Raw genomic sequence first — 22,382 nt, forward strand, 5'->3', positions numbered from 1 at the left:
TGTCAATGTTGCAATAGTGTCAGATGTTGAGGTTGCACAAAAAACATTCAGGTGTCACTTCCGAAGGGATTTTGCTCAAAAATGCCATATCTCAGTGCCTGGATTAGTATTTTAGCCAAATTATCACCTGTGTCTGTTTTAGTTTGAATTCCAGCTGCTTTGAAGGGGAGCCGTCACATAGCCGTAAGCTGTCTGCCTGCAATATGTGAAACCCAAAAGGCAGGATACGCCACCTGTACGCCTCGTATAGGCTACTGGTGTATTTGAGAACGTCGGTGCTGGTCTTCTCAGTTAAAGCTGCTAAACTTCCTGTTTGTTCAGTCTATTGTTCCCATTTTTGTTCGCTCGGTTATCAATTGCTAAATGCAGTTTATTTTACTGTACAAGCACACGTACAGCACATTTTTGTGTTTTTATACGTCCAGAAACAAGCAAGTCGCACCACTGCTGAAAGGCACCAAAAGGTCACGGTATGAGTGTCAGTGTTTCCTTCACATCCTGCATGAAACAGTCCGTTAACATGATAATTGACACAGGAACATTTTGTCAGATTGTGATACAAAAAAAAAAAAAAAAAAAAAAAAAAAGTCTTAGGACGCAGGGTGGACTGGCTATTTTTTCACCTTAATAAAAAGTTCTTTCGAATATATATCTTTGTTTTTCACTCATTCATTCAGGACTTATGTACCGTATTTACACAGAGGTTAAAATAATAGCACGACATTTTCAAACCATGGTGGTAAGTACACATGCTTTAAACAAAAAGGCATTAAAAAGTCAGACAGCTGTGTATATACTTGTGTAGCTGCGGCAATGTTTCTTGCACACTCAAATGTGCATACAGGGCAGTTTCTGTTGGGTCTCCATGTGACCAGAGTAGAAGACTGGGTCCCTGTGTGAGAGGCTAAACTTCACAAATGTGGGTCCCGAGCAGAAAGCGTGTGACTATGTCTCTATCTATCTACAGGTCTGCGGTGATGACCGAGTCGTTGTACATCAGTACGTCAGAATCAGCAGCGAGCAGCGCTGTTTGTGATGCGTGGTCCAGTTGTCCCACTCCCTTCTGGCAAACTTGTCCGTACACCTGAATCGGCCCTCCACCGCTCCCCGGCATGATGCAGTGGGAGAGCAGCGGCGTGTTGGCGTCATGATTAGAGCCCGTGGTGGAGGGCACTCCGCTGACGTGACCCGTGCTGGTGGAGCCGCTGGCGCTGCTGGGTGAGCGGCTTTTGGGAGGGGGCAGGTGGTGCTGGATGACCCTGGTCGGTGGGGCCGGGGGAGGGAAGTGGGCGGGGAAAGCTGCGTATCCTGGCGGGATGGGGTATCCATTGACGGGGATAAAGCGCTGGTGGGTTTGCGTTACAGCCATGGGTGTCCAGGCTTGAATCTGGCCCATCTGGCCCATCTGGCCCATCTGGCCCATCTGGCCCATCTGGCCCGGTGAGGGAATCGCCTGGGCTGGGTAGAGGTACCCAGCAGCCGCGGCAGCAGCGTAGCGGGGGTTGCTGAGGTTGCTGACGGGGCTGGCGCTGAGTGAGGTGGTCTGGGTGGTAGCGTTGCCTCCGCCACCAGAGGGCGTGCTGGAGCTGGCGTGGGACGACAGCCCCTCCCAGGCTCGCAGGCGGGAGTGGATGTCCTTGAAGCGCGTTCGACGCGTTGGTCCCTCCTGCCAGCATTCAGTCATCAAACCATAAAACCTGAGAGACAACAGAGTTAGTTAGTTATCGGGCAATTGTAAGAATGTCTGTAATTTTGATAATCCAATTTTACAACTTCTAATACCACATTTTTTTTGGATATGGTGAAGACTTAGTTATGTGATATAATCAATATAATTCTGCAAACACTTTGTAAATGCTGTTGATAGTATAAGCAAGGGTGTGCCTACAGTTATCTCTAAGATGTGGAGCATCTACAGAAGGATTTAAGATGCAAACCATATAATGTCCACATCGCTGGCTTGACTCTGTCAGACCCCCCTCTCTCTCCCCATGCTTCCTGTCTTCACCTCTGCTGTAAAAGGTAACTGTAAAATCATGAATTTCGAGGAACTCTGATAACCCCTTTCACATTGCATAATGAGATTGTGACTTGAGGAGTTTGGTGTTTGGGAATTAAAAATGTTTTTTTATTTTTATTACCAATTAGAAAAACCAATAGCTGTGGCCTTTGAAATACAACACGATGAGGGCCTTACTAGCCAGACACTAGCCACGTTGGTTGTATGTACTGTATTACCTTCTCATCATTTACTTCAAAGCTGTTGCTCATCAGCAACATTAACGTGAACCTACCTTGGCGGACAGTCCTCGGGGCAGGGCAGCAGCTGCCTCTTTCTCACCATCTCCATCACTTCCTGGTTGGAGAAGCCATAATAGGGCTGCAGACCGTAGCTGAAGATCTCCCACAGCACAACTCCAAACGACCAGATGTCCGAGTCTGTGGTGAACTTTCCGTAAGCGATGGCCTCGGGGGGCATCCAGCGGATGGGAAGCAGAGTTTTGGGCTGAATGCAGTAGTAGTCTGAGGAGTAGATCACTCTGGAGAGACCCAGGTCGGAGATCTTGACGTGGAGCTGTTCACCTACTAGAATGTTCCGAGCTGCGAGGTCTTTATGGGTGTAAAAGTGGCTGGCCAAGTAATCCATCCCAGCTGCCACCTAGGTTTGATTAGTCAGAAAGAAAACAAATCATTAAAACAGGAAGTAGCTGTGAAGTATGTCTGGTACACAGCAAGGTGAAAGGAGAAACACTTCTTTCAGTTTTACAGACTTTAAAACTGCTTATATCCCACCTGTATGGACATATGCAGGAAGTCTCCATGATCCAGGCTGGATTTCACCGTGCCATCTTCATCACTGCTGCAGCCAACGTCAGAGTGCGGTGAACGCATGATGAGGAACTCATGGAGGTCGCCTTGGGGCAAAAACTCAAACAGCATACAGACAGGCTGCTCCTGAATCACCACACCCAGCAGGCACACCACGTTTGGGTGCTGCAGCTCCGTCAGCACTGCGGCCTCCTGTGATGCAAACACAAAAAGTGTCGGTAAAAAAGAAAGTGAGATAGAAACACTGTAGCCTTGAAAGGTGGCGGTAAGAAGTTTGTTTCAAACTCAAAAGATGTTTGGGTGTATCACTTTAAATGCTGGCAGCTCATTCTCTGTACATGGAAAGCGAGGCTTGTGGTTTTACAAGTCATCCGTTTCAATCCGTCTTAACATCTAAATTTATCTGTGTTTTTGTGAAACTACTTTAAAAAGTGACTTTTAGCCATATACAGTCTGCCATCGCCCACCACGTTTACCTTCTGTGAAAATATGACAAGTCATGATTCAAGGCTTGTGGGATCTTTCCACTGGGAAAATTGTCCCTTGTATTTTAAAACTTTTATTATTGATTATTTTAGTACTACATCCACATACAATTGCCAGTTAGAAGCAGGTCTTCTATAATTACTTACCATTTACAGTAGTCTTAGAGGTCCTATACAGGTTATGCATGGTTGATTTTGGCATCTGTGTATTCACCAATAATATATGTTTATAAATGTTTAAGTCTTTTTTTTTTTTATTATTTTTTGGGCATTTTAGGCCTTTATTTTGACAGGACAGCTGAAGATATGAAAGGGAAGAGTGAGGGGGAATGACATGCAGCAAAGGGCCGCAGGTCGGAGTCGAACCCAGGCCTGCTGCGTCAAGAAGGAGACCTCTATATGGGCGCCAGCTATACCAACTGAGCTATCCGGGCGCCCGTTTAAGTCTTTTCTTTAAGCTTCAGAGGGAGGGATCCAGTCTGTACCTGCTGGAAGTCGGCCCACTGCTGGGCATTGGAGACATCCTTCAGGGTCTTAATGGCCACGAGCTGTGCCTGGTCCATGCCCGGCAGATACAGGTGACCCTTGTAGATCTTCCCCAAAGTGCACTCTCCAAGCTCCTCCATGAAACGCACAGCCGACAAAGGAAGCTCTTTGGCCTTACTCTGCAGAGAAATGACGAGGAGGAGGTGGAAAAGAAAAAGGTGAGATCAGTGGGAAAAGAGATGTGACAGAAAAAATTAGATCATTATTTTCGTTGTACTCTTTCCTCACCATTATCCCTGAGTGGAAAACGTTAACATGAAGTTTACATCGGTGCTTCTAAATCGATGCAGGCAAACTGCCTAATATAACATCAAATATGTGTTTGAGTTGTCAAAAAATAAATATAAGTATAGCCCAGAGAGTTGATAATCGTCTTAATCAGCCTCAACCCATTACATCAGCTCCTAATGATTCTCTTTAAGCCTTTGGAGAGCGATGTGGGAAAATTGTGAAATCTGGCAACACATTCCCATCTTACCAATGTCATTTAACTGACGAACATCTTAGCAGCTTTTAGGAAGACTAAGCAATTAATTCTCTTGCCAGTAAAACTGTAGAATCAGCTGCAGTAATAACAGAAAAAAAGCTTTCGCTGTCTTTGTGAGCGGGGACATTTTAGTCTTTTATTCTTACTGAGGAGGACATACTGTAGACTAAAGTTATTTTTTTCCAATGGGACTGAGTTGAAGTGTGGGGTTATAGCAGGGTCACAAACTTTTTATAATTCAGTCAGACTTGATCAAATCTAATCTTCTTAATTAAAGAACAACTTAACACCTGTTTTAGCTTGAATGCACCATCTTAACAAATTGAACCAATGCATTCAAAGCCAGGCAGCTGATTTCTGTATGAATGTCTATTTTAATGGACACTAAATACTGGGACCAGGTTCAGTTGATAGTGTAATAAAGTCACTCACTAATTTGAATTTACAAATTTAAAAAAAAATTGGATTTAATAGTAAGTTACTTTTTAAAACTGAGGAAAGTATTTCATTTCATCAGGATGTCATAAACATGACGAGGCAGTGTGATGGCAGACGAATGTGAGCATCAATGAGGAAAGTAACTGACAATGTGCCAACATTTACTGTCAGAGCAATGCCAAACACTGAGCTACAATAGGAGAAAAAAATGCAAATAACTTGAATAACAAGGTTTTTTGATAATCACCGATGTAAAACCACAGTAAATAATCTAAATAATAAATGAAGAAGATACAAACAACAAAATACACTATCAAGAGAATACTGACAAACTCTCTGCCTGTGTGTGTGTGTGTGTGTGTTTCTGTGTGTGTGTGTGTGTGTGAGAAAGACAGAGAGAGGGAGCTACAGTAGGTGTGTGTAGCTGTATTTAAAGATAAAAGGTGAGGCGAGGCTGGCAGAGATTTCCAGATTCCAGGGACTCTGAGATGAATAATGAAATTCAGTGAACAGGAGAGAGAAACACAGGCCTGTATGAGCTCTGAGGGGGGTGGTGTGTGTGTATATGAGTATGTGTGTGTATGAGTGTGGGGGCCTGCTGATGCTATGAAAGCACATATGTTTTAAGTTATGGGTTTATTTCACCCCGTCTTTCCTCCCTACACCCAAACCCTCAGATCCTCCTCACACCACCACAGGTTTGTGTGTGTGTATGTTTATGTGGGTCTAAATGGATTGTCACGGGCAATGGCCCCTTGGTGACCCTGCAGCAAAGCCTGCTGGGTAGCAGCCTAACCCAAGACAAAGTAGATAAGAGGGGTAAGGAAAATAAACACTCAATTTAGCCGTACATTACTGTATAATTTGAGGTTTCCCGACTCATTAAAAAGGCTTAAAAAAGTATTGTAGTAAATATAATGCAAATCCTCATTTAACCAAATTGTCTTGCATGTAACAGTACTTCGCTATAATATTAGATGCATGGGCTGCAAAAAGAGCTGAGAACGGCATCTCTGAAAAAGCTTTTTCTTTGCTTTTGAAATCTTAAAATGGATGGTTCAACAGTCTGATATGTGTGAACCATATTTCAGGCCCTTGTTGTTCACAAAGACCATTTCAAATTCACTGTAAAATTCCATAACTGCATGGTTGACACTTTATGATCTCCCGTGTCCTTGACTCTTTGCAGATACAAGGCCGTCATCTAAACACAGCCAGGAGAGACTCCCTTTGTAGCTCGGTAAAACATTTGTTCCATTGCAAAGAAATAAAATAAACCACAAATATTAATGGCTTCTGATGCTTCTGTGACATTGTGCGGTTCTTTCTGCACCCGCTGATGGTAATATTATACACATTACCTTGAGCATCAGCCCTGCTTTGCACAAACAGACACACTGTCTGAGAAATCCCCCCCTCCCACCACCACCATCAAAATTATGTGGAAAAAGATAAACAGACATGATGTGACTGAGTATGCAACCTTGAAAGAAACATGATACAGATCCTAATGTGAGCTATGTGTTGGCTGGCAGAGCAGGGGCTTGATGAACTACATTACAAAGAGGTTCTGTGACAGAGGGAGGGGATGAAGGAGAGAGTGCAGGATGAAAAGGAGGTCTAGAAGTAAAGGTATGGAGGGAGAGACAGAAGAAGAGCAACAAAGGGAGATGGATGAAGTGAGAGGGAGAGATGTGGAAAAGATGTGGGAGAGAAATAAACAGAGAGGCAAAGAGCTGCAGTTCAACATTCCTGGACCTGCTGAGCTCCGATGATAGAGATCTGAAGCTCAGCCTGAGACAGGTCACCCCTCTACACACACACGCACACGCACACGCACACGCACACACACACACTGAAGGAAGTAACCCCAGCATGCTGCGACATATCCCAGTTGACAGAGGGGCTGTGCCAGTGTTATGACTCCTTCCTCAGTCTGCTGTCATGACTTAAAAAGGCACACACAGCAAAAGAGCACTGATCTAAATTCACCACAGGAGAGTCAAAAATGCTGTGTGCGTATATACAAGTGTGTTTTTAGCAGGACTGGTGCTTTTCTATAAGCAGGGATGGCTAGAATGAGATGATGGTGGGAAGACTCAAGTTTAAACTTCTGATATGTTCAGCGAATGTGGCAGAAAAGCGACAGAGAGAGAGAGAGAGAGAGAGAGAGAGAGAGAGAGAGAGAGAGAGAGAGAGAGAGAGAGAGAGAGAGATGGGGGACTAACATGTCAGTGGCATTATTGTGCTGTAATGTCTCCATAAGTGTAGGGTGCTTACACACCTAACCTGGTTTTTAAACAAACTGTTGGAGCCCAGTTAGTTCGGGTCATTTAGACCAGTGTGAAAGTTGTCAATCAAACCCAATCAAACAACTCCGCTGTGGTTCATCTGTGGTGTGAAAGCAAAGTGGACCAACCACATTATTTAAACATTTAAGTGTTGCTAAAGTCATCTGCTTATTGTGAACTAAAGAGAGTTTTTTTTCTGTAATACATGAAAGTGTTAAAGGAGTTAAAACAGAGTTTGCGTCGTACTCCGTTTATTTGAGCAATCCTCATTCAAATTTGTGTCTCAAGAGAACATTAAATATTAAATATTCACATAAGAAGCTTAAAATACTGCATGACTGGCTGTCAATCACCAGAATTTGATCCATGGAACCGTGTAGCAGACATTTTCTTTGCCAGCAACCCTCTGCTTCAAACACATACATGTACACATTCAAATCTAAGAGTTGCCTCTCACGACTAAAATCATTTTGTCTAAGTTTCAGTGAGACAGAACAGAACCTCCAGCCCCACCCACAGAATGATGTGCTGTGACTGTGGCTCTCTACCTTTGGCTTGTATGCAGTTGTGAGCATGGACATCTCAACGTTTTGTCCTCGGACCGGTTTGGGCTGACGAGGAGCAGGAGGCCTGGGGGACTTCTGGTTGTTGCGGCACACGCAAATAAAGAAGAAGAGCAAGGCGATGGCTAACGGTATTGCCACACTGGGAACCAGGATGTACAAGATCTCCATGTTGCTGCCACCAGAATTGTCTTTATGGTCTTTTGGATAGATGGAGAGAGAGGGAGAGAGAGAGAGAGAGAGAAAATAATGTATGACTGGGCAGTATAATGTCATAAAGAGGCATACTGAAGCATAAATGATAGTTGATTGACAGAAAATGAAGCTGCAACAATTTTGATAATCAATTCATTGTTAAAATAATGAAGTGATAAAAAGAGTTCAATATCTTTATCTATGAAAAAAACAAGAAGTCTACATTGTTGGGATTTAGGAAATGTTATGGTAATTGTTCACTATGGACGTTTTATAGACCAAACAATAAATCACTAAAATAATTATTAGTTGCAGTGCTACCGTTGTATTTTTATAACATCTTCAATAAAACAGTAAGAATGATCGTTTAAAAAAGAAGAAGAAATTGTGGTGAAAGACAGAACAAAGTTAAAATTGCCTTAGTGTAAATTAAATTAAATTAAATATTAATTAAAAATAGCATGAGATGATGGGAAAATTGGACAGCAGATGAAAGAGATGATAAAAAATTTTTTTTTTTACAATTTAAAACAGGAAGACCAAACCAAATATCTGCAAATGCGTTATAAAGCCGGCATTACACACAATGAATCTAAACATATCCTCTCTTACCACAGACGGGTATTTCACAGAGCTCCATGCGGACCCCCTCGTCCAGAGTGAAGCACCAGGGGGCCTCGAGTTTGTTCCCAGGGTTGCGGCAGTACGAGTGTCCTCCGTTTAGCTCCGGGTAGCGGACGGCCAGGTAGGTGTGGCTGTGAGGGTACTGGGAGTTCCACGGCTGACACTGACGGCCCGACTTGGTCATACTGACCGTCCCTCTGTAGTCTGCCCCGCTGTTGTTGTAACACTTGTGATCTAAAGGGGAGAGAGAGAGAGAGAGAGAGAGAGAGAGAAAAAAACTTGCTTTAGATAGGTAATCCGTTACAGGAAACATTTAGTTTCTTCTATTTTTCTTGCCAAGGTTACAACATTGTCACATTGTAATGGAGTTGAGAGCAGGAAGGGTTAAATCTCAAATGAGATTGATGGCTTCCAAAACAGGCTCCTGTTAGTAGTTACAATACACTTGGATGCCTCTCATATAATAATAACAATGAGCTCTAGTAGCAGAAGTAATAAAGGAAGTCATGCAATCAGCAGGTGAACATGTCTTACTCTTGTTTATGGGCTCGGCCATAGGGATGCCGATCCTCAGACAGTTGGCAGCCTCGGGGCTGTCAAAGGCAGCCAGGTCCTCGCAGTTTGGCAGCTTCAGTCTCTTCAGGATGATTGGGTTTGAGCGGGCGATGATGTACTCTGTCTTACACAAGTCGTTCTCCAGGATCTCACACTCGTCCTTACACAGGTCCCGAGGTTTGTCGGTTCCAGAGCTGCGGTCGCATGTCGGGAAGGCAAAGTGGCAGAGAGAAGGGATGGCAAACTGGGAGCAACGATCGGACAAATGGTTGGATGTCCCGATCATGGTGAAGGCCGCTGGAAAGAGGGAAGACAAAAGTAGTTGTAGAATAGAGATTTATTTTAAACAACAGTCTGACATCATAACTTATCTATAAATCTAGCATCTATATTAAGATTTTAGCTTTTTTTAAGAGATAAGAGACTCTCTTTAAGAGGGAAAAAAAATGATTTCATATATACTTTGATTGACTCTATCCTGTGCTCACATTGTTACTAACTCTTGAGCATCTAAACACATGAAGGATCAAAGAGGGCGACTGACAACGAAAGCTGCCGCTGTAAATGTATGATTCATAGTCATACTGTACGGTTATTGCAAACATATGCTTTCCTGCGGTTGTGATTATCAGTGACGCAGCTCTGTGGGGGCTGGAGGAGAAGACAAGAGATTCAAAAGTGACTAAAGATGGCAGTTATCCAAACGCTTCTACAGCACATGTTGCTTGAATAAAATGAAGATCAGTAAAAGTGATATTAAATTCAAGATGGTGAATAGCTACCGAATGTGGATGTTCTGGGTATGAAATGATTTACAGTCCTACTGTAGGCTTATTACGACCCCGTGGCATCATAAATCTTAATTATCACTCGTCCTCGATGTTTCCGATTAGAGTCTGAGGCCAGGGCCCCTTTGTCCCTGAACTGTTCAGGGGCGACGCTAACAGCTGCACGGATGTAATCAATAACATACACATTAAACTGACCTCTGAGGACATGTGCACGCTATCACACAAAACAAAAACACAGAAGCAGAGACACAGACATGTATAAAACAGTATGTGGGCCATTTGGGCTCCATACAGATTAGTGACCCTGCTGAACTTCCTTTCGACTCCATAAGTGACGTCCTGTTATCCTCGTACAGCATACAGTATTCACTAAGGTTCACCTTCTAAACAGTCCTTATACATAGAATGTGTTCATGGATTCAGTGTATGCAGAGAAGGCGGCTTTATGAAGGTGCTACATCAGCCCTGGTTGCTGAAGACATATGTGAGCAGCGTTTGGCTACTAGTCAAGACAGAATTTCTAAATGACGGATGAACTGGTGAACTCACTGGATGAAAGCAGGCTGTCAGCTTTTCCTGTCAGACACAAAACGCCTGAGAGGGGAACAACTAGTTTGTCCTTAAAAACAATGTAAGGCTTTGCTGATCTGGCAACATTCAACGTAGATGCATACATGTGTAACTGAATGTATAGATCAAAAGTGACCAAAAGCTTCATAAAAAGCACATTTGAACAGAATCTGTTGAGATAAAAGTTTAAAAATGCACAAAACATGAAAGAAAAACAAACTGCAGAAGTAAATGTGTGTTATTAATGAATCTGCCATCTACTGTACGAGTATATAAGTATATTTAGACTTTTCTAGGGATTCTTAAGTGCAAGCAAAATTGATTTTTCGCATTCAAACCCACTTATACATGTTGCCCGTTTCTCACCTGTGATCTGGGTCTCGATCTCTCCCTGCATCTGCAACGAGTCAACGAAGATGCTGCGGTTACCGATGAAGCGGGCGCAGGCTATACCTCTGTACGGCTGGCAGAATCCCTCTTCATCAAAATCCTCCCTAAGACATACAGAAAGGAAGGTGAGAGAGTGTAGATCAATTTTAAGATTGTTCACATATATCTCAATGGTTAAAATGCATACAGTATGTCTGGAAGAGAAAGATGACTTCTGCAGACAGTTACAAATGCCCAAACCTGCTACAATACAGGACAATTCCACTAGAGGGCAGTCTACGGTTGAATATGACACAAAACCAACTTTGCTCTCCTGTGGAAGGAAAAGGGTGTTTTTTTGTTGCTGGTTCTAAACCAAGAAAGATGTCTCTCTTTGCTTGGCTAAAGATAAATCACATTCAAGTCAAAGGCAGAGATCTGAAACACACACACATATACACACATCCCAATTCACAGCACAGATGTAAACCGCATTAGGAATTAATGTTTGGCTATTTCACTTTATTCCTGTTTATGGCAGAGAGATGTCATCATGAGCCCTAATCTGAAACACATGCACAGAGAGAGAGAAAGAGAGAGAGAGAGAGAGAGAGAGAGAGAGAGAGAGAGAGAGAGAGAGAGAAGGGGTTAATGATCATGTTTTCACAACTTTTACTTCCTTTGGTGACACTTGATTTTTTGGCCTTTTTCTACATTTCTACATGTCATTCTCCATTCTCACCTCTCATTCCAAATACCCCCCCCCCCACACACACACACACACAAACAAACCACATGCTGACTAGCAGGCGATTCGCTCAGCTCAGAGATCCCTGTGCCATGTGCTTTAAATTGTGCCATATGGGGACTTTAAGACTAGGCATAACCACAATACATACACACACATATACACATATATAGTAGAGTGCATGATGCCACCGCACATGCACACACACACACACACACACATACAGATACACATAACCATAGAACCATACTGTAGTTATTCGCTGATTGAAAGTGCATCCTCCTGCTTCTGACACTACTGCTTCAGTAATGGCAGAAGCATCTGACTAGACTGTGAAATGTTGGAAAATACTTAATACATTAATTATAGTGGATAGATGTTGTCTTCAGAGCAATGATAACACACATACTCACTAAACATTTGGACTATGAAAGTATTATTTTACATATTACTGCAGTAATTTACAACTTTGTTTAGCTCATTCAAGTCAGGTAAACAATATTCTACTCGCTTCATTAAAACACAAATGTTCTGATCCCATGTTAAGGAAAATACACTGCTCCATTTCACTTTGTGTTTAACTGTAAAATAGAGCCTCTTGAGGCTACTGTAAACCCTTCATTATCATCCAACCATGTAAGGGTGCCTTTGTTGACGAGAGTCAGGTAGTTTACAAGGGATGTAACAGAGTGTGAATTACACTAATTACCCCACAAAAACACTTAAAAGCTTTAAAGATGCGACTGAAAAACTCAACAAGGGGACAATTGCGCGTGCATACACACACACACACACACACACACACACACACACACACACACACACACACAAATGAATGAACACCCATGTGGGCACAAACACACACATAGCCTTCGTAATGCCAAGAGTGTGTAAGTTTGGTGTGAGTACGGGGTCTTTAGGTTCCCTTTGTTTGAGTGTTAAGTGACTGAAGGTCCAAGGTCAGCTTTCTCCCTCTGCTCCCGTCTGTACAGATCTAAATGGGCTTTCCAGACACACACACGCAGAATGATCATGAGCAATGGTCTGCATACTGCCGATTCCATGGAGATATGGTAACATTAAATGTACTGCTTAATACAGGTTTAAGCAGAGTTTATCCTTGGAATATGTAATTTCCTACCAAAATGTGGAAATCGGTTATAATGAGTTCATGTTGCGGTCTGCCTGCAGACAGCTTAGCACCCCTTCATCAAACCACAAACTCACAAACTGCTACATCTTCAGATATTTTTCCTTTGGCAAAGTGCTTCATCTCTTTAGGTGAAAATCATGTCTGGCATTAAAGCTGTAAGAAGAGAGTCTTGTAATAAAATAAGCTGCCACTGTGAAAACTAGTTGAATGATTTGGGGGATTGATGACGGATTGACCTGCAACAGTTCTGAATGTAACTGTATGTTGATGTAATGAACCGGAATATGAAAAGGCAGCTTAGAGCATGAGAGGAAAAACACACGTACACGTACACACACACACACACGCACGCACGCACGCACACACACACACACACACACACACACACACACACTCACGCACACGCACACGCACAAGCACACACACACACGCACACGCACACACGATAGAAAGCAAGGGCTGGAGTGTGTCCAGGCAGCCGAGAGGTTAGTTAGGTTGTGCGTCACAGAGGATGGGGACACACACATCCATACTAACATCAAGCCACACACAGACAAGTAAATGACAAGGGAGAGCAGACGATCCGCCACAATGCAGCCAGATCCCCGCAGGCAAATTACAACTCTGGCCAGTCAGAATGGCCTCAACCGAACCAGCTCAGCCCAAATCGCCCCTCACTGCTTTCTATAGTTTAATTTCTTTCACTCACTTGAATTGAAAGCCGTGTCTGAGAGGCATATTAAAGTGTCTGTATTCTGTCCAATGCAGCAGAAATAAGTTGGGTAGGAAAGACATATCTACAATTACCTAATCACTGTGAGACATCTGAGGTTTTCCAAAAAATCTTTTTTGAGTTTTGTTTTGTGTATCCATTTGTTTCTCTATGTTTGTGTGTGTCTGTGTGTGTAAGCTATCCCAGGCAGGGAGAGCCAAGTGCGGTTGCTATTTGTGTAAACAGTGGATGGCTGTTCAGGCCTTTTATTTTACACACCAACGCCACCGGCCCTCTGTGTAATGTTGTATAATAGTTAATTACAAGGAGAGGCTTTTCCCTCCGAGACCGGATATATAATCCAGATCTAAACAGAAAGGCAAACCTTACCACAGAACCTAAACAAGGTATTGAGGACATTGATTCATTGTCCAATTAATTTTTTTCGGACCTCATTATTTACTCTGGGTTAGTGCAGACTAAGCAGCCATGCTCTTTTTCCAGCACCACCCTTATTCATATCCATATGGTTGCATACATTCACACCTGGGTGGTGCCGGTACAGTAAGAGACAGACTGCAGCTCCAGTGCTGGAGACACTTTCAATGCCAACTGTTTTTGAAGAGATGAAAGATAAAGAGCAGTGAGCAAGCAAGCCAGCAGACAAAAGCTAAATATGAATGGATTAATGTGGAACTTGAAACTCCAGTCTTTGTGATTGGATTACTTCAAAGAAACTGTATCACATTATTATATTATATTAATTTAGCTGACCTTTTTTTTTTATCAAAAGCAACTTACAAAAAGTGCATTCAATCATGAAGACACCACGCAACAATTGCAAGAATCTTTCAAGTTAGTATGTAAGTAAGTAAGAAAGACAAACTGGGCAACATTTATAAACTGCCAACATCATGCCAACATTGTGAACATTTTCATAAAAACTAGAGGATATAAAATGAGAATCATAATCAGTAAACATTTGCACAAAATAAAACAAAACACACAGGCAACATGTCTGCAAAGCACCAAAGATATACAGTATACTGATTTACTTAGCTGAAGGCCTCAAACGTGCGCGCACGCACACACGCACGCACACACGCACGCACACACACACACACACACACACACACACACACACACACACACACACACACACACACACACACACACACACACACACACACACACACACACACAAATCAATTATGTAAACATAAAAAATACTAACACTAGTTTAAATGTTGTCTTGATATACTCCTTATACACATGCATGGGCACATAAAGAAGGCTGAGATGTTTAACTGATAACCTGGAAACTGATGACAGGATAAATACTGGGTGCTTTGACTGCAACAATGAGACACAACTGATCATTTGAAGATAGATCTAGCTCAACTAACATAGTTTTTTTTTTTTTTAACTATATAGACACAGAGACACATAAACACCCATACACTGGCCTCATAGACAAAAGCTAAGGTTTGAGGACTGATGTTGACGGATGTATCATTAACAGGTAAAGGGAGAGTTTTGAGGGAAAGTTGAATAGGTTTCATGCTTAATCATCTTCAAAAAGAGTTTCAGTTTGGATTCCATTCAAACTTGTAATCGATCAAAATTATAAGTATCTCTTTTCTCACTATCTTTGCAGGAACTGTTAAAAGTCATCACTCCACCTCCATCCTTCCCCCAATTTCTTTCCCTCTACCTCCTTCTCAACATGGAGGTTCTTTCCTGCAAAAATGTTTTGCTGCAGCAAGGAAACACAAAATCACTTATACATGAAATAAAGAAAAAGCATAAGCTTTTTGACAAAGGTGGTGATTTGTTTGTTCATCATGTCATAAGCAAAGCATCCACACTTCATTGTCAGTGTGTTATCTATCCAAACCCAACTGTTGAAAAAACGGTTACACTTTACTTGAAGGTATCGACATAAGAGTGACATGACACTGTCACGAACGTGTCATAAACATTATAAAGAACATGACAGTGTCATGTCACTCTTATGTAAAGTGTTACCAAAAAACTAAATTGAGGGATCATTGTTAAAGTCTGCAAGTGACAATTATCTGCAAGATGCAAAAGATACAGATGACTTGAATCCATGAAATTAGTGTACATGCAGTTCAGACAGTTGAAGAAAAACAACTAATTGCGGAGGTATTTTTGAGTGATTTAACATTTGCTAAATAATCAAACCTTTTCATATTTAAAAGTACCTTGAAAAACCTTCAAAACCAAAGCGTGGAACATTACTACTGTAGCACATGCTCTGTTTTTTCCAGAATAAACCAACTTCATTGTTGGGTCTATACTTTATGTTTTGATTATGGAACAAATATCTTGGGCCTTCTGCATGTAAACTTTGGTATTTCTCATCAAGAAGCTGTGGGCTGGGATGACAGATTTGTGTTGATTTCTGGGGTTGAGGGGATGTGAAACTTAACGCTCTTTGTTGGAGGGGATATAGAAAGGATGAGATTTTTTTTGGGGGGGGTGGGGGTGGATCCCGATGACATTTTAGATTTCAGGGTTCGGTTTGCAGGAGCTGCTATGGGTGCTGAGTGAAGAGGAGATGAGCTGCCGGCAGCATGAGGCCACAGCTGTTAGATCCTGATTGGGGATGCCCCTCAGCTTGTGCTAGGTGTTCTTTTATGAACATACACTCCGTTGTTTTGTTTCAGTGAGCAACAGCAACCCCAGAATCTCAAAATTTGGATTGAGGGCACTATTTAATACTTAAAACATGTGTATGTGTGTGGTTTTATAGGACCATGCCAGAGTTTTTGCCAGTTTTAGCTCCTTAACTAAAAATGTAAGGGTGAAAACCAAACTGCCTCTCTCTCTTAGTGATGCTGTTATAGTTCTAGACTGATCTAGAACTGCTCTCTCATCTCTGTTTTCATTTGTTTCCTTTTGTGTGCATCCTTGTCCCACAAATGCTTGTTACTAACCTAGCTCTGGGGAGTTTACTCCCCGGAGTCTTTATGTTTTTTCTTTGCAGAGCATAGCTCTGCCATTCCCTGTACACTGCTGTGTACTGCTGCGTCCACGGCATCCACCCGTGCTCTGCAGCGCCACGTTACATCCCGCAATGCCCTGCTGTGATGTTCATACGCACAGAGTAGTCAGGATCCGGTATTGGAGACTGCACTACTCAGTATGACATGATGTGCCCTGCTATGACATGAACTACAACGACTACCTTTGAAGTCACTGTTCCATTATCTTTAATGTGACTATTATTGCCACTGTTCATCACACCCCCAACCGGCCCCGTCAGACACCGCCTATCAAGAGTCTGAGGTTTCTTCCTAAAAGGGAGTTTTTCCTCGCCACTGTCGCAATAGCCATTGCTAATGCTTGCTCTTGAGGGAATTACTGGAATTGTTGGGGCTTTGGAAATTATAGAGTGCGGTCTAGACCTACTCTGTCTGTAAAGTGTCTCGAGATAACACTCGTTATGATTTTATACTATAAATAAAATTGAATTGAATATATACTGTACTATTTAATGCATAATACTTATGTTGTATATTAATTAATTACAAGATATATAATTTTTTTATGAACATCTGGCCAGGGGCAACAGATGAAAATGAGCATTTTATAGCATTGTTAATTTTGGTATAGTTCTTCAAATTTGTCGTTTTAGTTTAGTTATTTTAGGTCATTTGTGTATTATTTTGCAGTGAATATGTTCCTGAGCTCAATGACTTACAGAGATACTTCTCCTTGTGCCTTTTCAAAGTATTTTGTGAACATGTGCATGGTCTTAGATGGATTAGATGTGTGTGTGTGTGTGTGTGTGTGTGTGTGTGTGTGTGTGTGTGTGTATATTTAAAGGGAAGGTGTCCAACAGCAAATAAAAGACACTTGTGGGTCTGGAAAGGAGCGGATGGACATTAGAGGATGAGAGGAAGAAAACAATAGACAATGGTGTGGTCGCTGTTCTCAAGAGACTGCATTTCCTCCCTGGAAGTCTGCCACAGATCATTAAAAAAAGATGAGCAAACAAAACCTGTTCAGCATTGTTCAGCCTGTATATAATTACAAAAAAAAGGTACCACAGAATTCAGCCAAACATAAATATAGGATGTTGCAAAAGTCTTTTGTAGTTTTATCGGTGCAGTGCTTATGAAAAATATACTGATGTTATGCAACAGCCAACAATAACTGTAGGGCAGTGATTTATACTGGTGTTCAGTGATCAACAATGTACCTCAATTATCATGGGAGAATTGGAGAATGCATGTGTGGTTGCAGTGTGTAATGATATCTCACTAACAGGGAGCCAAAATGGCCACCAGAGGCTGAGGTTGACTGGGGTCTGTGGCTGCCAGTGGCCCGTGACCGCACTGGGAATGAACAGCGAGCGAGGGCAACTGGGCGCTGCATTAGGATACAATGGAGAAAGAACGAGCCCTTCTGGGTCCTCGTGTTACTGCTGCTCACTGACTGCAACAATAGAGGCTTCTGTCAGAGAGAAGGATGAAGAGATTCAGAGCGTACTGAAAGAGAAAGGAAGCACAAAGAGACATAAGAGATAGTGTAAAGAGGATATCATGGGCGGGTTTGAGTTAGTAGGTTTTCTTCTCGTTTTAAATCATTTTTTTTTTTTTTTTTCAGTAAACAAATCTTTGGTAATAAGTCTTGTTGGGTTTTCCTTGTATTTTAGGTTTCAGGTCGACTTCTTGCGTATGGTGCTTTTTTTCTTTGTCTGTTCAGTTGAAAAGAGCAAAAAAATGCGAGGGCCTGCACTGATGTGTGCATGTTGCTTCAGGTACTGGGGAGAAGAGGAAAGACTATCCAGGAGGTTTAAGTAATACGTCTATGAATAAGAAGGCTTCTCAGAGACCAAAACACTGCGGTTTGGATTACAGTGAGGCTGGATATCACAACTAAATGAAAAGTTATCACAGTGCCAATCATTTTGTCTTCCAGGAGAATTAATTACCAATTACACTCAGTTTATTTTTGCCCTCTTAGTATGGGGACCGGCACAGTGATCTCATTGCTCTAGGGCCCCAACACCCCACAACTGTTATATAACATTATGAGGAAGGATTGACTGGAAAGATATCATGGTGGCAACCATTTCACAGTAAACAGGTCAACAGTACAAATACAGCGTTCACCTTACAAAGCAGTCTACCAGAAATGTGCACCTGCACATACTTGTTTGGCCGACGCAGAGTCGTGCGGGATGACATTGCGTTGCGGTCATAGACTGTACATAAAGGCCCCCTGCATTTGCACCCCCACTGCTTTAACGGACTGGCCTCATTCAAATAAGTGAGGGGGCTGCATTTTCACATGCTGGGACGCAGTTGGCCTGAACACGGCCTACAGTCATGGTGGCTCTCTCTGCTTATGCTAAATAAACAATTCTTGTATTTATTTCAAAAACAAGAAATTGTTTCTGCATAACTTCCAGCGAGTCTGAGGAGGTTTATTTGAACAGTAAATGCTAAGGCTTTTATGAAACTGCCCTATGGTTAAAATACTTTTGATTTGAGGTAGAAATTACAATTTTTTTTTATGATAACATTTCACCCAATGTAACTTGAATGCTGATCTTATCTTAAACAGTCCACAGAATGCCTCCCGCATATAGATGCTGGTGTTTGATGTGTTGGACGGCACTTTGCTGAAGCATGTTGTATGTTGGCCCAAGTTATACTAAAGAGTTTTAATAACAGGGTTAACACATAGAAGATGATTCAACATGCAGGGAAGGACCCTACATCAATCCCGTCACTCCTCACAACGCTCCTGACCTGGTGACATCACTTCCCCGGAGGACTGAAGGGTATGAGAGGTCCAGGTGGGGGGGTGTTTGGGGAGTGAGAGTGTCAATCAGCATGTCAATTAGCAGGATAAGAGGGCAATATGTCTACTAAAATGTAACATAAACCCAGTGGTGTTTAGAAAGACACATATACACACAAACAAATCACAAGGTTACATGGTGAAATCCATTACTAGAGAGGTGAATTAGAGGAGGGTGGGGAGATTTTGTTTGACTAATAACTGACACATTGGGTGTAGGGATCATTGATAAGAAATAACAAGGACAGATAGAGAAGGTCTAGGAAAGCATTAAAAAAGAAAGAGAAAGTCAAAATATGGGGATAAAAAGGGGGAAGAGAAAATTTAAGTCAGAGAGAAAAATTTGGAGGAAGAGAGATTGAGAGATAATTGAGAAAAGAAGGAGGCTGAGGGGAATGGAAACAGTTAGGAGCTCTAGGCATTAAGTCTGACTGCTGTTGAACAATGTAATAAGTGTGTATGCGTGTGTGTGTGTGTGTGTGTGTGTTTGTGTGTGTCCCAACAAATCGTGCATGAAGACCCAACAACTTGTATTGATCCATCATGTCCATCATGCTTCAATCAGGAAGGTCCAACACAATATGAAAAATACTTAGATTTTTATCGCTGACAAAGGGAGTATTACAAATATAGCGGCTCATGATCTATTTTCATACAACGTTATTTTTACCCTGGAGCAGTATTTCAAACTAAATGCATGTTTTCCATTTTTTTGTGGCTGTAAGAATTCCTGTTTTTAGTTTTTTTCTTTTTAGCATCATTTGAATTCTCCAGGCTGCCTTGAAACATCCGTGTGGAAATAATAATAACAGGAAAAGAAAAGAAAGCACTAAAGAAATAACATGGGAAAGAGATAGCCGAGAGCGAAGCTACTTCTGTGATTTAGACCCCCCCCCACCACACACACCCACACACACCCACACACACACACACACACACACACACACACACACACACACACACACACACACACACATACACACTTTCCTGCATGATTTACAGCTTATTGCCTAGATCACAGATCCAAGATCTGAACACACAAAGGCAGATACTTAAAAAAAGACAGGAGGACACATGTTCTGGCTGACTGACTACTGACGGTGCTTAAGGAACAAGAATACACACGTTTGAACACAAGCGTGGCTTCCTGAGGAAAGTGGGATACTCCTTGATGAGAGCGATTAAGAGTCACGTATTGTGTGGAAGGAAAACACTGTTGCATAGTGGAGCCCATAAATAATCCCTCTACACACACACCGCCATCAAAAGGGGCTCAAGTCTGGTTAAAGGATTTCCACCTTAATACATTTACACAAAGCCGTTAAATAACAGATTATCACAATATACTTTGTATGTCCAATCTATCGTTGAAAATATGAGATTTTGATGCTAGTTCCTCGAAAATTCAACTCTAGGTTTCTTTCTCTGCAGTCATGAGTTCATCCATTGACAGTTGCCTCATTTTACCAGAATTCAATGCAGCTGCAAGACTTACTGATGACTTACTGATGATTACTTATGACTTATAGACTAGCAGAGAAAATCTATTCCTCTGCTTTATGCTTCACTACAATTATTGTTTGGTCTGCCTACACATAAAACCCACATAAGATGTTGAGAGGGTTCAGGCATGTTGTCTGAATTTTCGGGGGATTACATGGGGAATATAAGTCAGGATATTGCTTGATGAAGCTCAACCAGGAAAAAAAAACAGCTAAAGGAATGTGGGCACAACAGAAAGGTAAATCAAAAGACTTCATCACAAAATGACTCAAAAGAAACAAAACACACTAAATAGTCCTGCTTTTACAAAACAGTGTTCTTCCAATAAAAAATAATTTACAGGCTCCTACACTCTTAAAAACAAAGGGGACTAACCAGCACATTATTCAGTTAGGACCTGACACACACACTCAGAGTTGTCACCCATATTTACAACATGGTCCAAGTATGTGTTTATGTGATATCCGCTCTTCTGTGTGTTTTTATGAACTTCCTGCCCTAAAGTTGTCTCTCAGAATGGAAAAAAGAATGCTGCAAAATTGATCGAGGGAAAAGAAAAGAAAAACAGTGAAGGGGATGAACTAAAAAAGTATCCTGTCATCGTTACATCAGCCGGGTGACAGTGCTTGGTTAAAGATGGACATTTGACGGAGAAAACAGATTTTTGTAACCTGGCAATTTAGTTTGAAGCTTCAAGTACTTCTTGTAAAGGTGGAGGGAAAGTTAACAAAAACATAATCAAGTATAACATTCTCACACACACACACACACACACACACACACACACACACACACACACACACACACACACACACACACACACACACACACACACACACACACACACACACACACACACACACACACACACACACACACACACACACACCTCCCTTTTCTCACCCTCTATCTCCAACATTTGATCTGTCCTCTGGTTGGCCGACCAGGAGAGCCCACCCACATGCTGGCCTTAAGGGACCAATTCAGGTTACACCGACAAATGAAATTTTTGCTTATGAAAGTGATTTTATCTAAATTATCTGGGAGCAGAAAATAGGAGTGAATATAGGCGTCTAGAATGCCTAAATGAAATGTGCTCCCTTTTATGAGTTATTTTACTGTCAACAACTACCGGTACAAGCAGCCTGAGACTGTTCATACTGAACCGCTCCCCGTCTACACAGTTCACTTTCAGGCCATTGTAACACCATTTTGGCTTTATTCCACAGACGTTATTAGATTTGTCGACAGGGGAAATGATAAGCAACAAAGTTCATGATCCTGTTGACACTAATAACATTGTAAGACATCTCAGGATGACTCCATACAATTAAACTAAACTGAACTTGTTTAGGATAAGTGTGTCTGCTACTATAGGATTTAACAGGGGAACAAGGTCAGGATGGACTGCTGCAGCAATAAAAACACTGACTGATAAACTGACTTTAACTGAGAGGGCTTCCTTTATCAATACTGTCTACATTAAACTGCATTGATCCTGTTAAGCTCTAAACATTGTTAAATATCCCCTGGTTCAGACTTACAGGATACAAGTCTCAACTGCCAAGAACAGCCTCTATTTATACCTAGAAATACTCAAGGTACACTGTTCCTCCCTGTCTTTCACACACTCCAACACCACCAATTAGGGCAAAGAAAGAACACTTTCTGTGCATAGTTGT

General features: G+C 41.8%; 1 protein-coding gene across 2 annotated transcripts in view; it reads right to left on the bottom strand.

Moving 5' to 3' along the window:
- Positions 1–575: 575 nt before the first annotated feature.
- Positions 576–22,382, bottom strand: part of ror1 (receptor tyrosine kinase-like orphan receptor 1) — a 124,277-nt gene continuing 102,470 nt past the window's right edge. For both annotated transcript variants that reach the window (XM_028588209.1, XM_028588208.1), the window contains 8 exons: positions 10,741–10,868; positions 8,993–9,310; positions 8,447–8,692; positions 7,625–7,839; positions 3,800–3,979; positions 2,794–3,021; positions 2,295–2,659; positions 576–1,697 (listed from right to left, as the gene is read on the bottom strand). In XM_028588209.1, the coding sequence (XP_028444010.1) occupies positions 962–1,697; positions 2,295–2,659; positions 2,794–3,021; positions 3,800–3,979; positions 7,625–7,839; positions 8,447–8,692; positions 8,993–9,310; positions 10,741–10,868 (2,416 nt within the window). In that variant the 3' untranslated portion in view covers positions 576–961. The remainder of the gene's footprint in view (positions 1,698–2,294; positions 2,660–2,793; positions 3,022–3,799; positions 3,980–7,624; positions 7,840–8,446; positions 8,693–8,992; positions 9,311–10,740; positions 10,869–22,382) is intronic.

This window comes from Perca flavescens, chromosome 9, assembly GCF_004354835.1.
Source record: "Perca flavescens isolate YP-PL-M2 chromosome 9, PFLA_1.0, whole genome shotgun sequence".
Classification (NCBI taxonomy): Eukaryota; Metazoa; Chordata; class Actinopteri; order Perciformes; family Percidae; genus Perca; species Perca flavescens.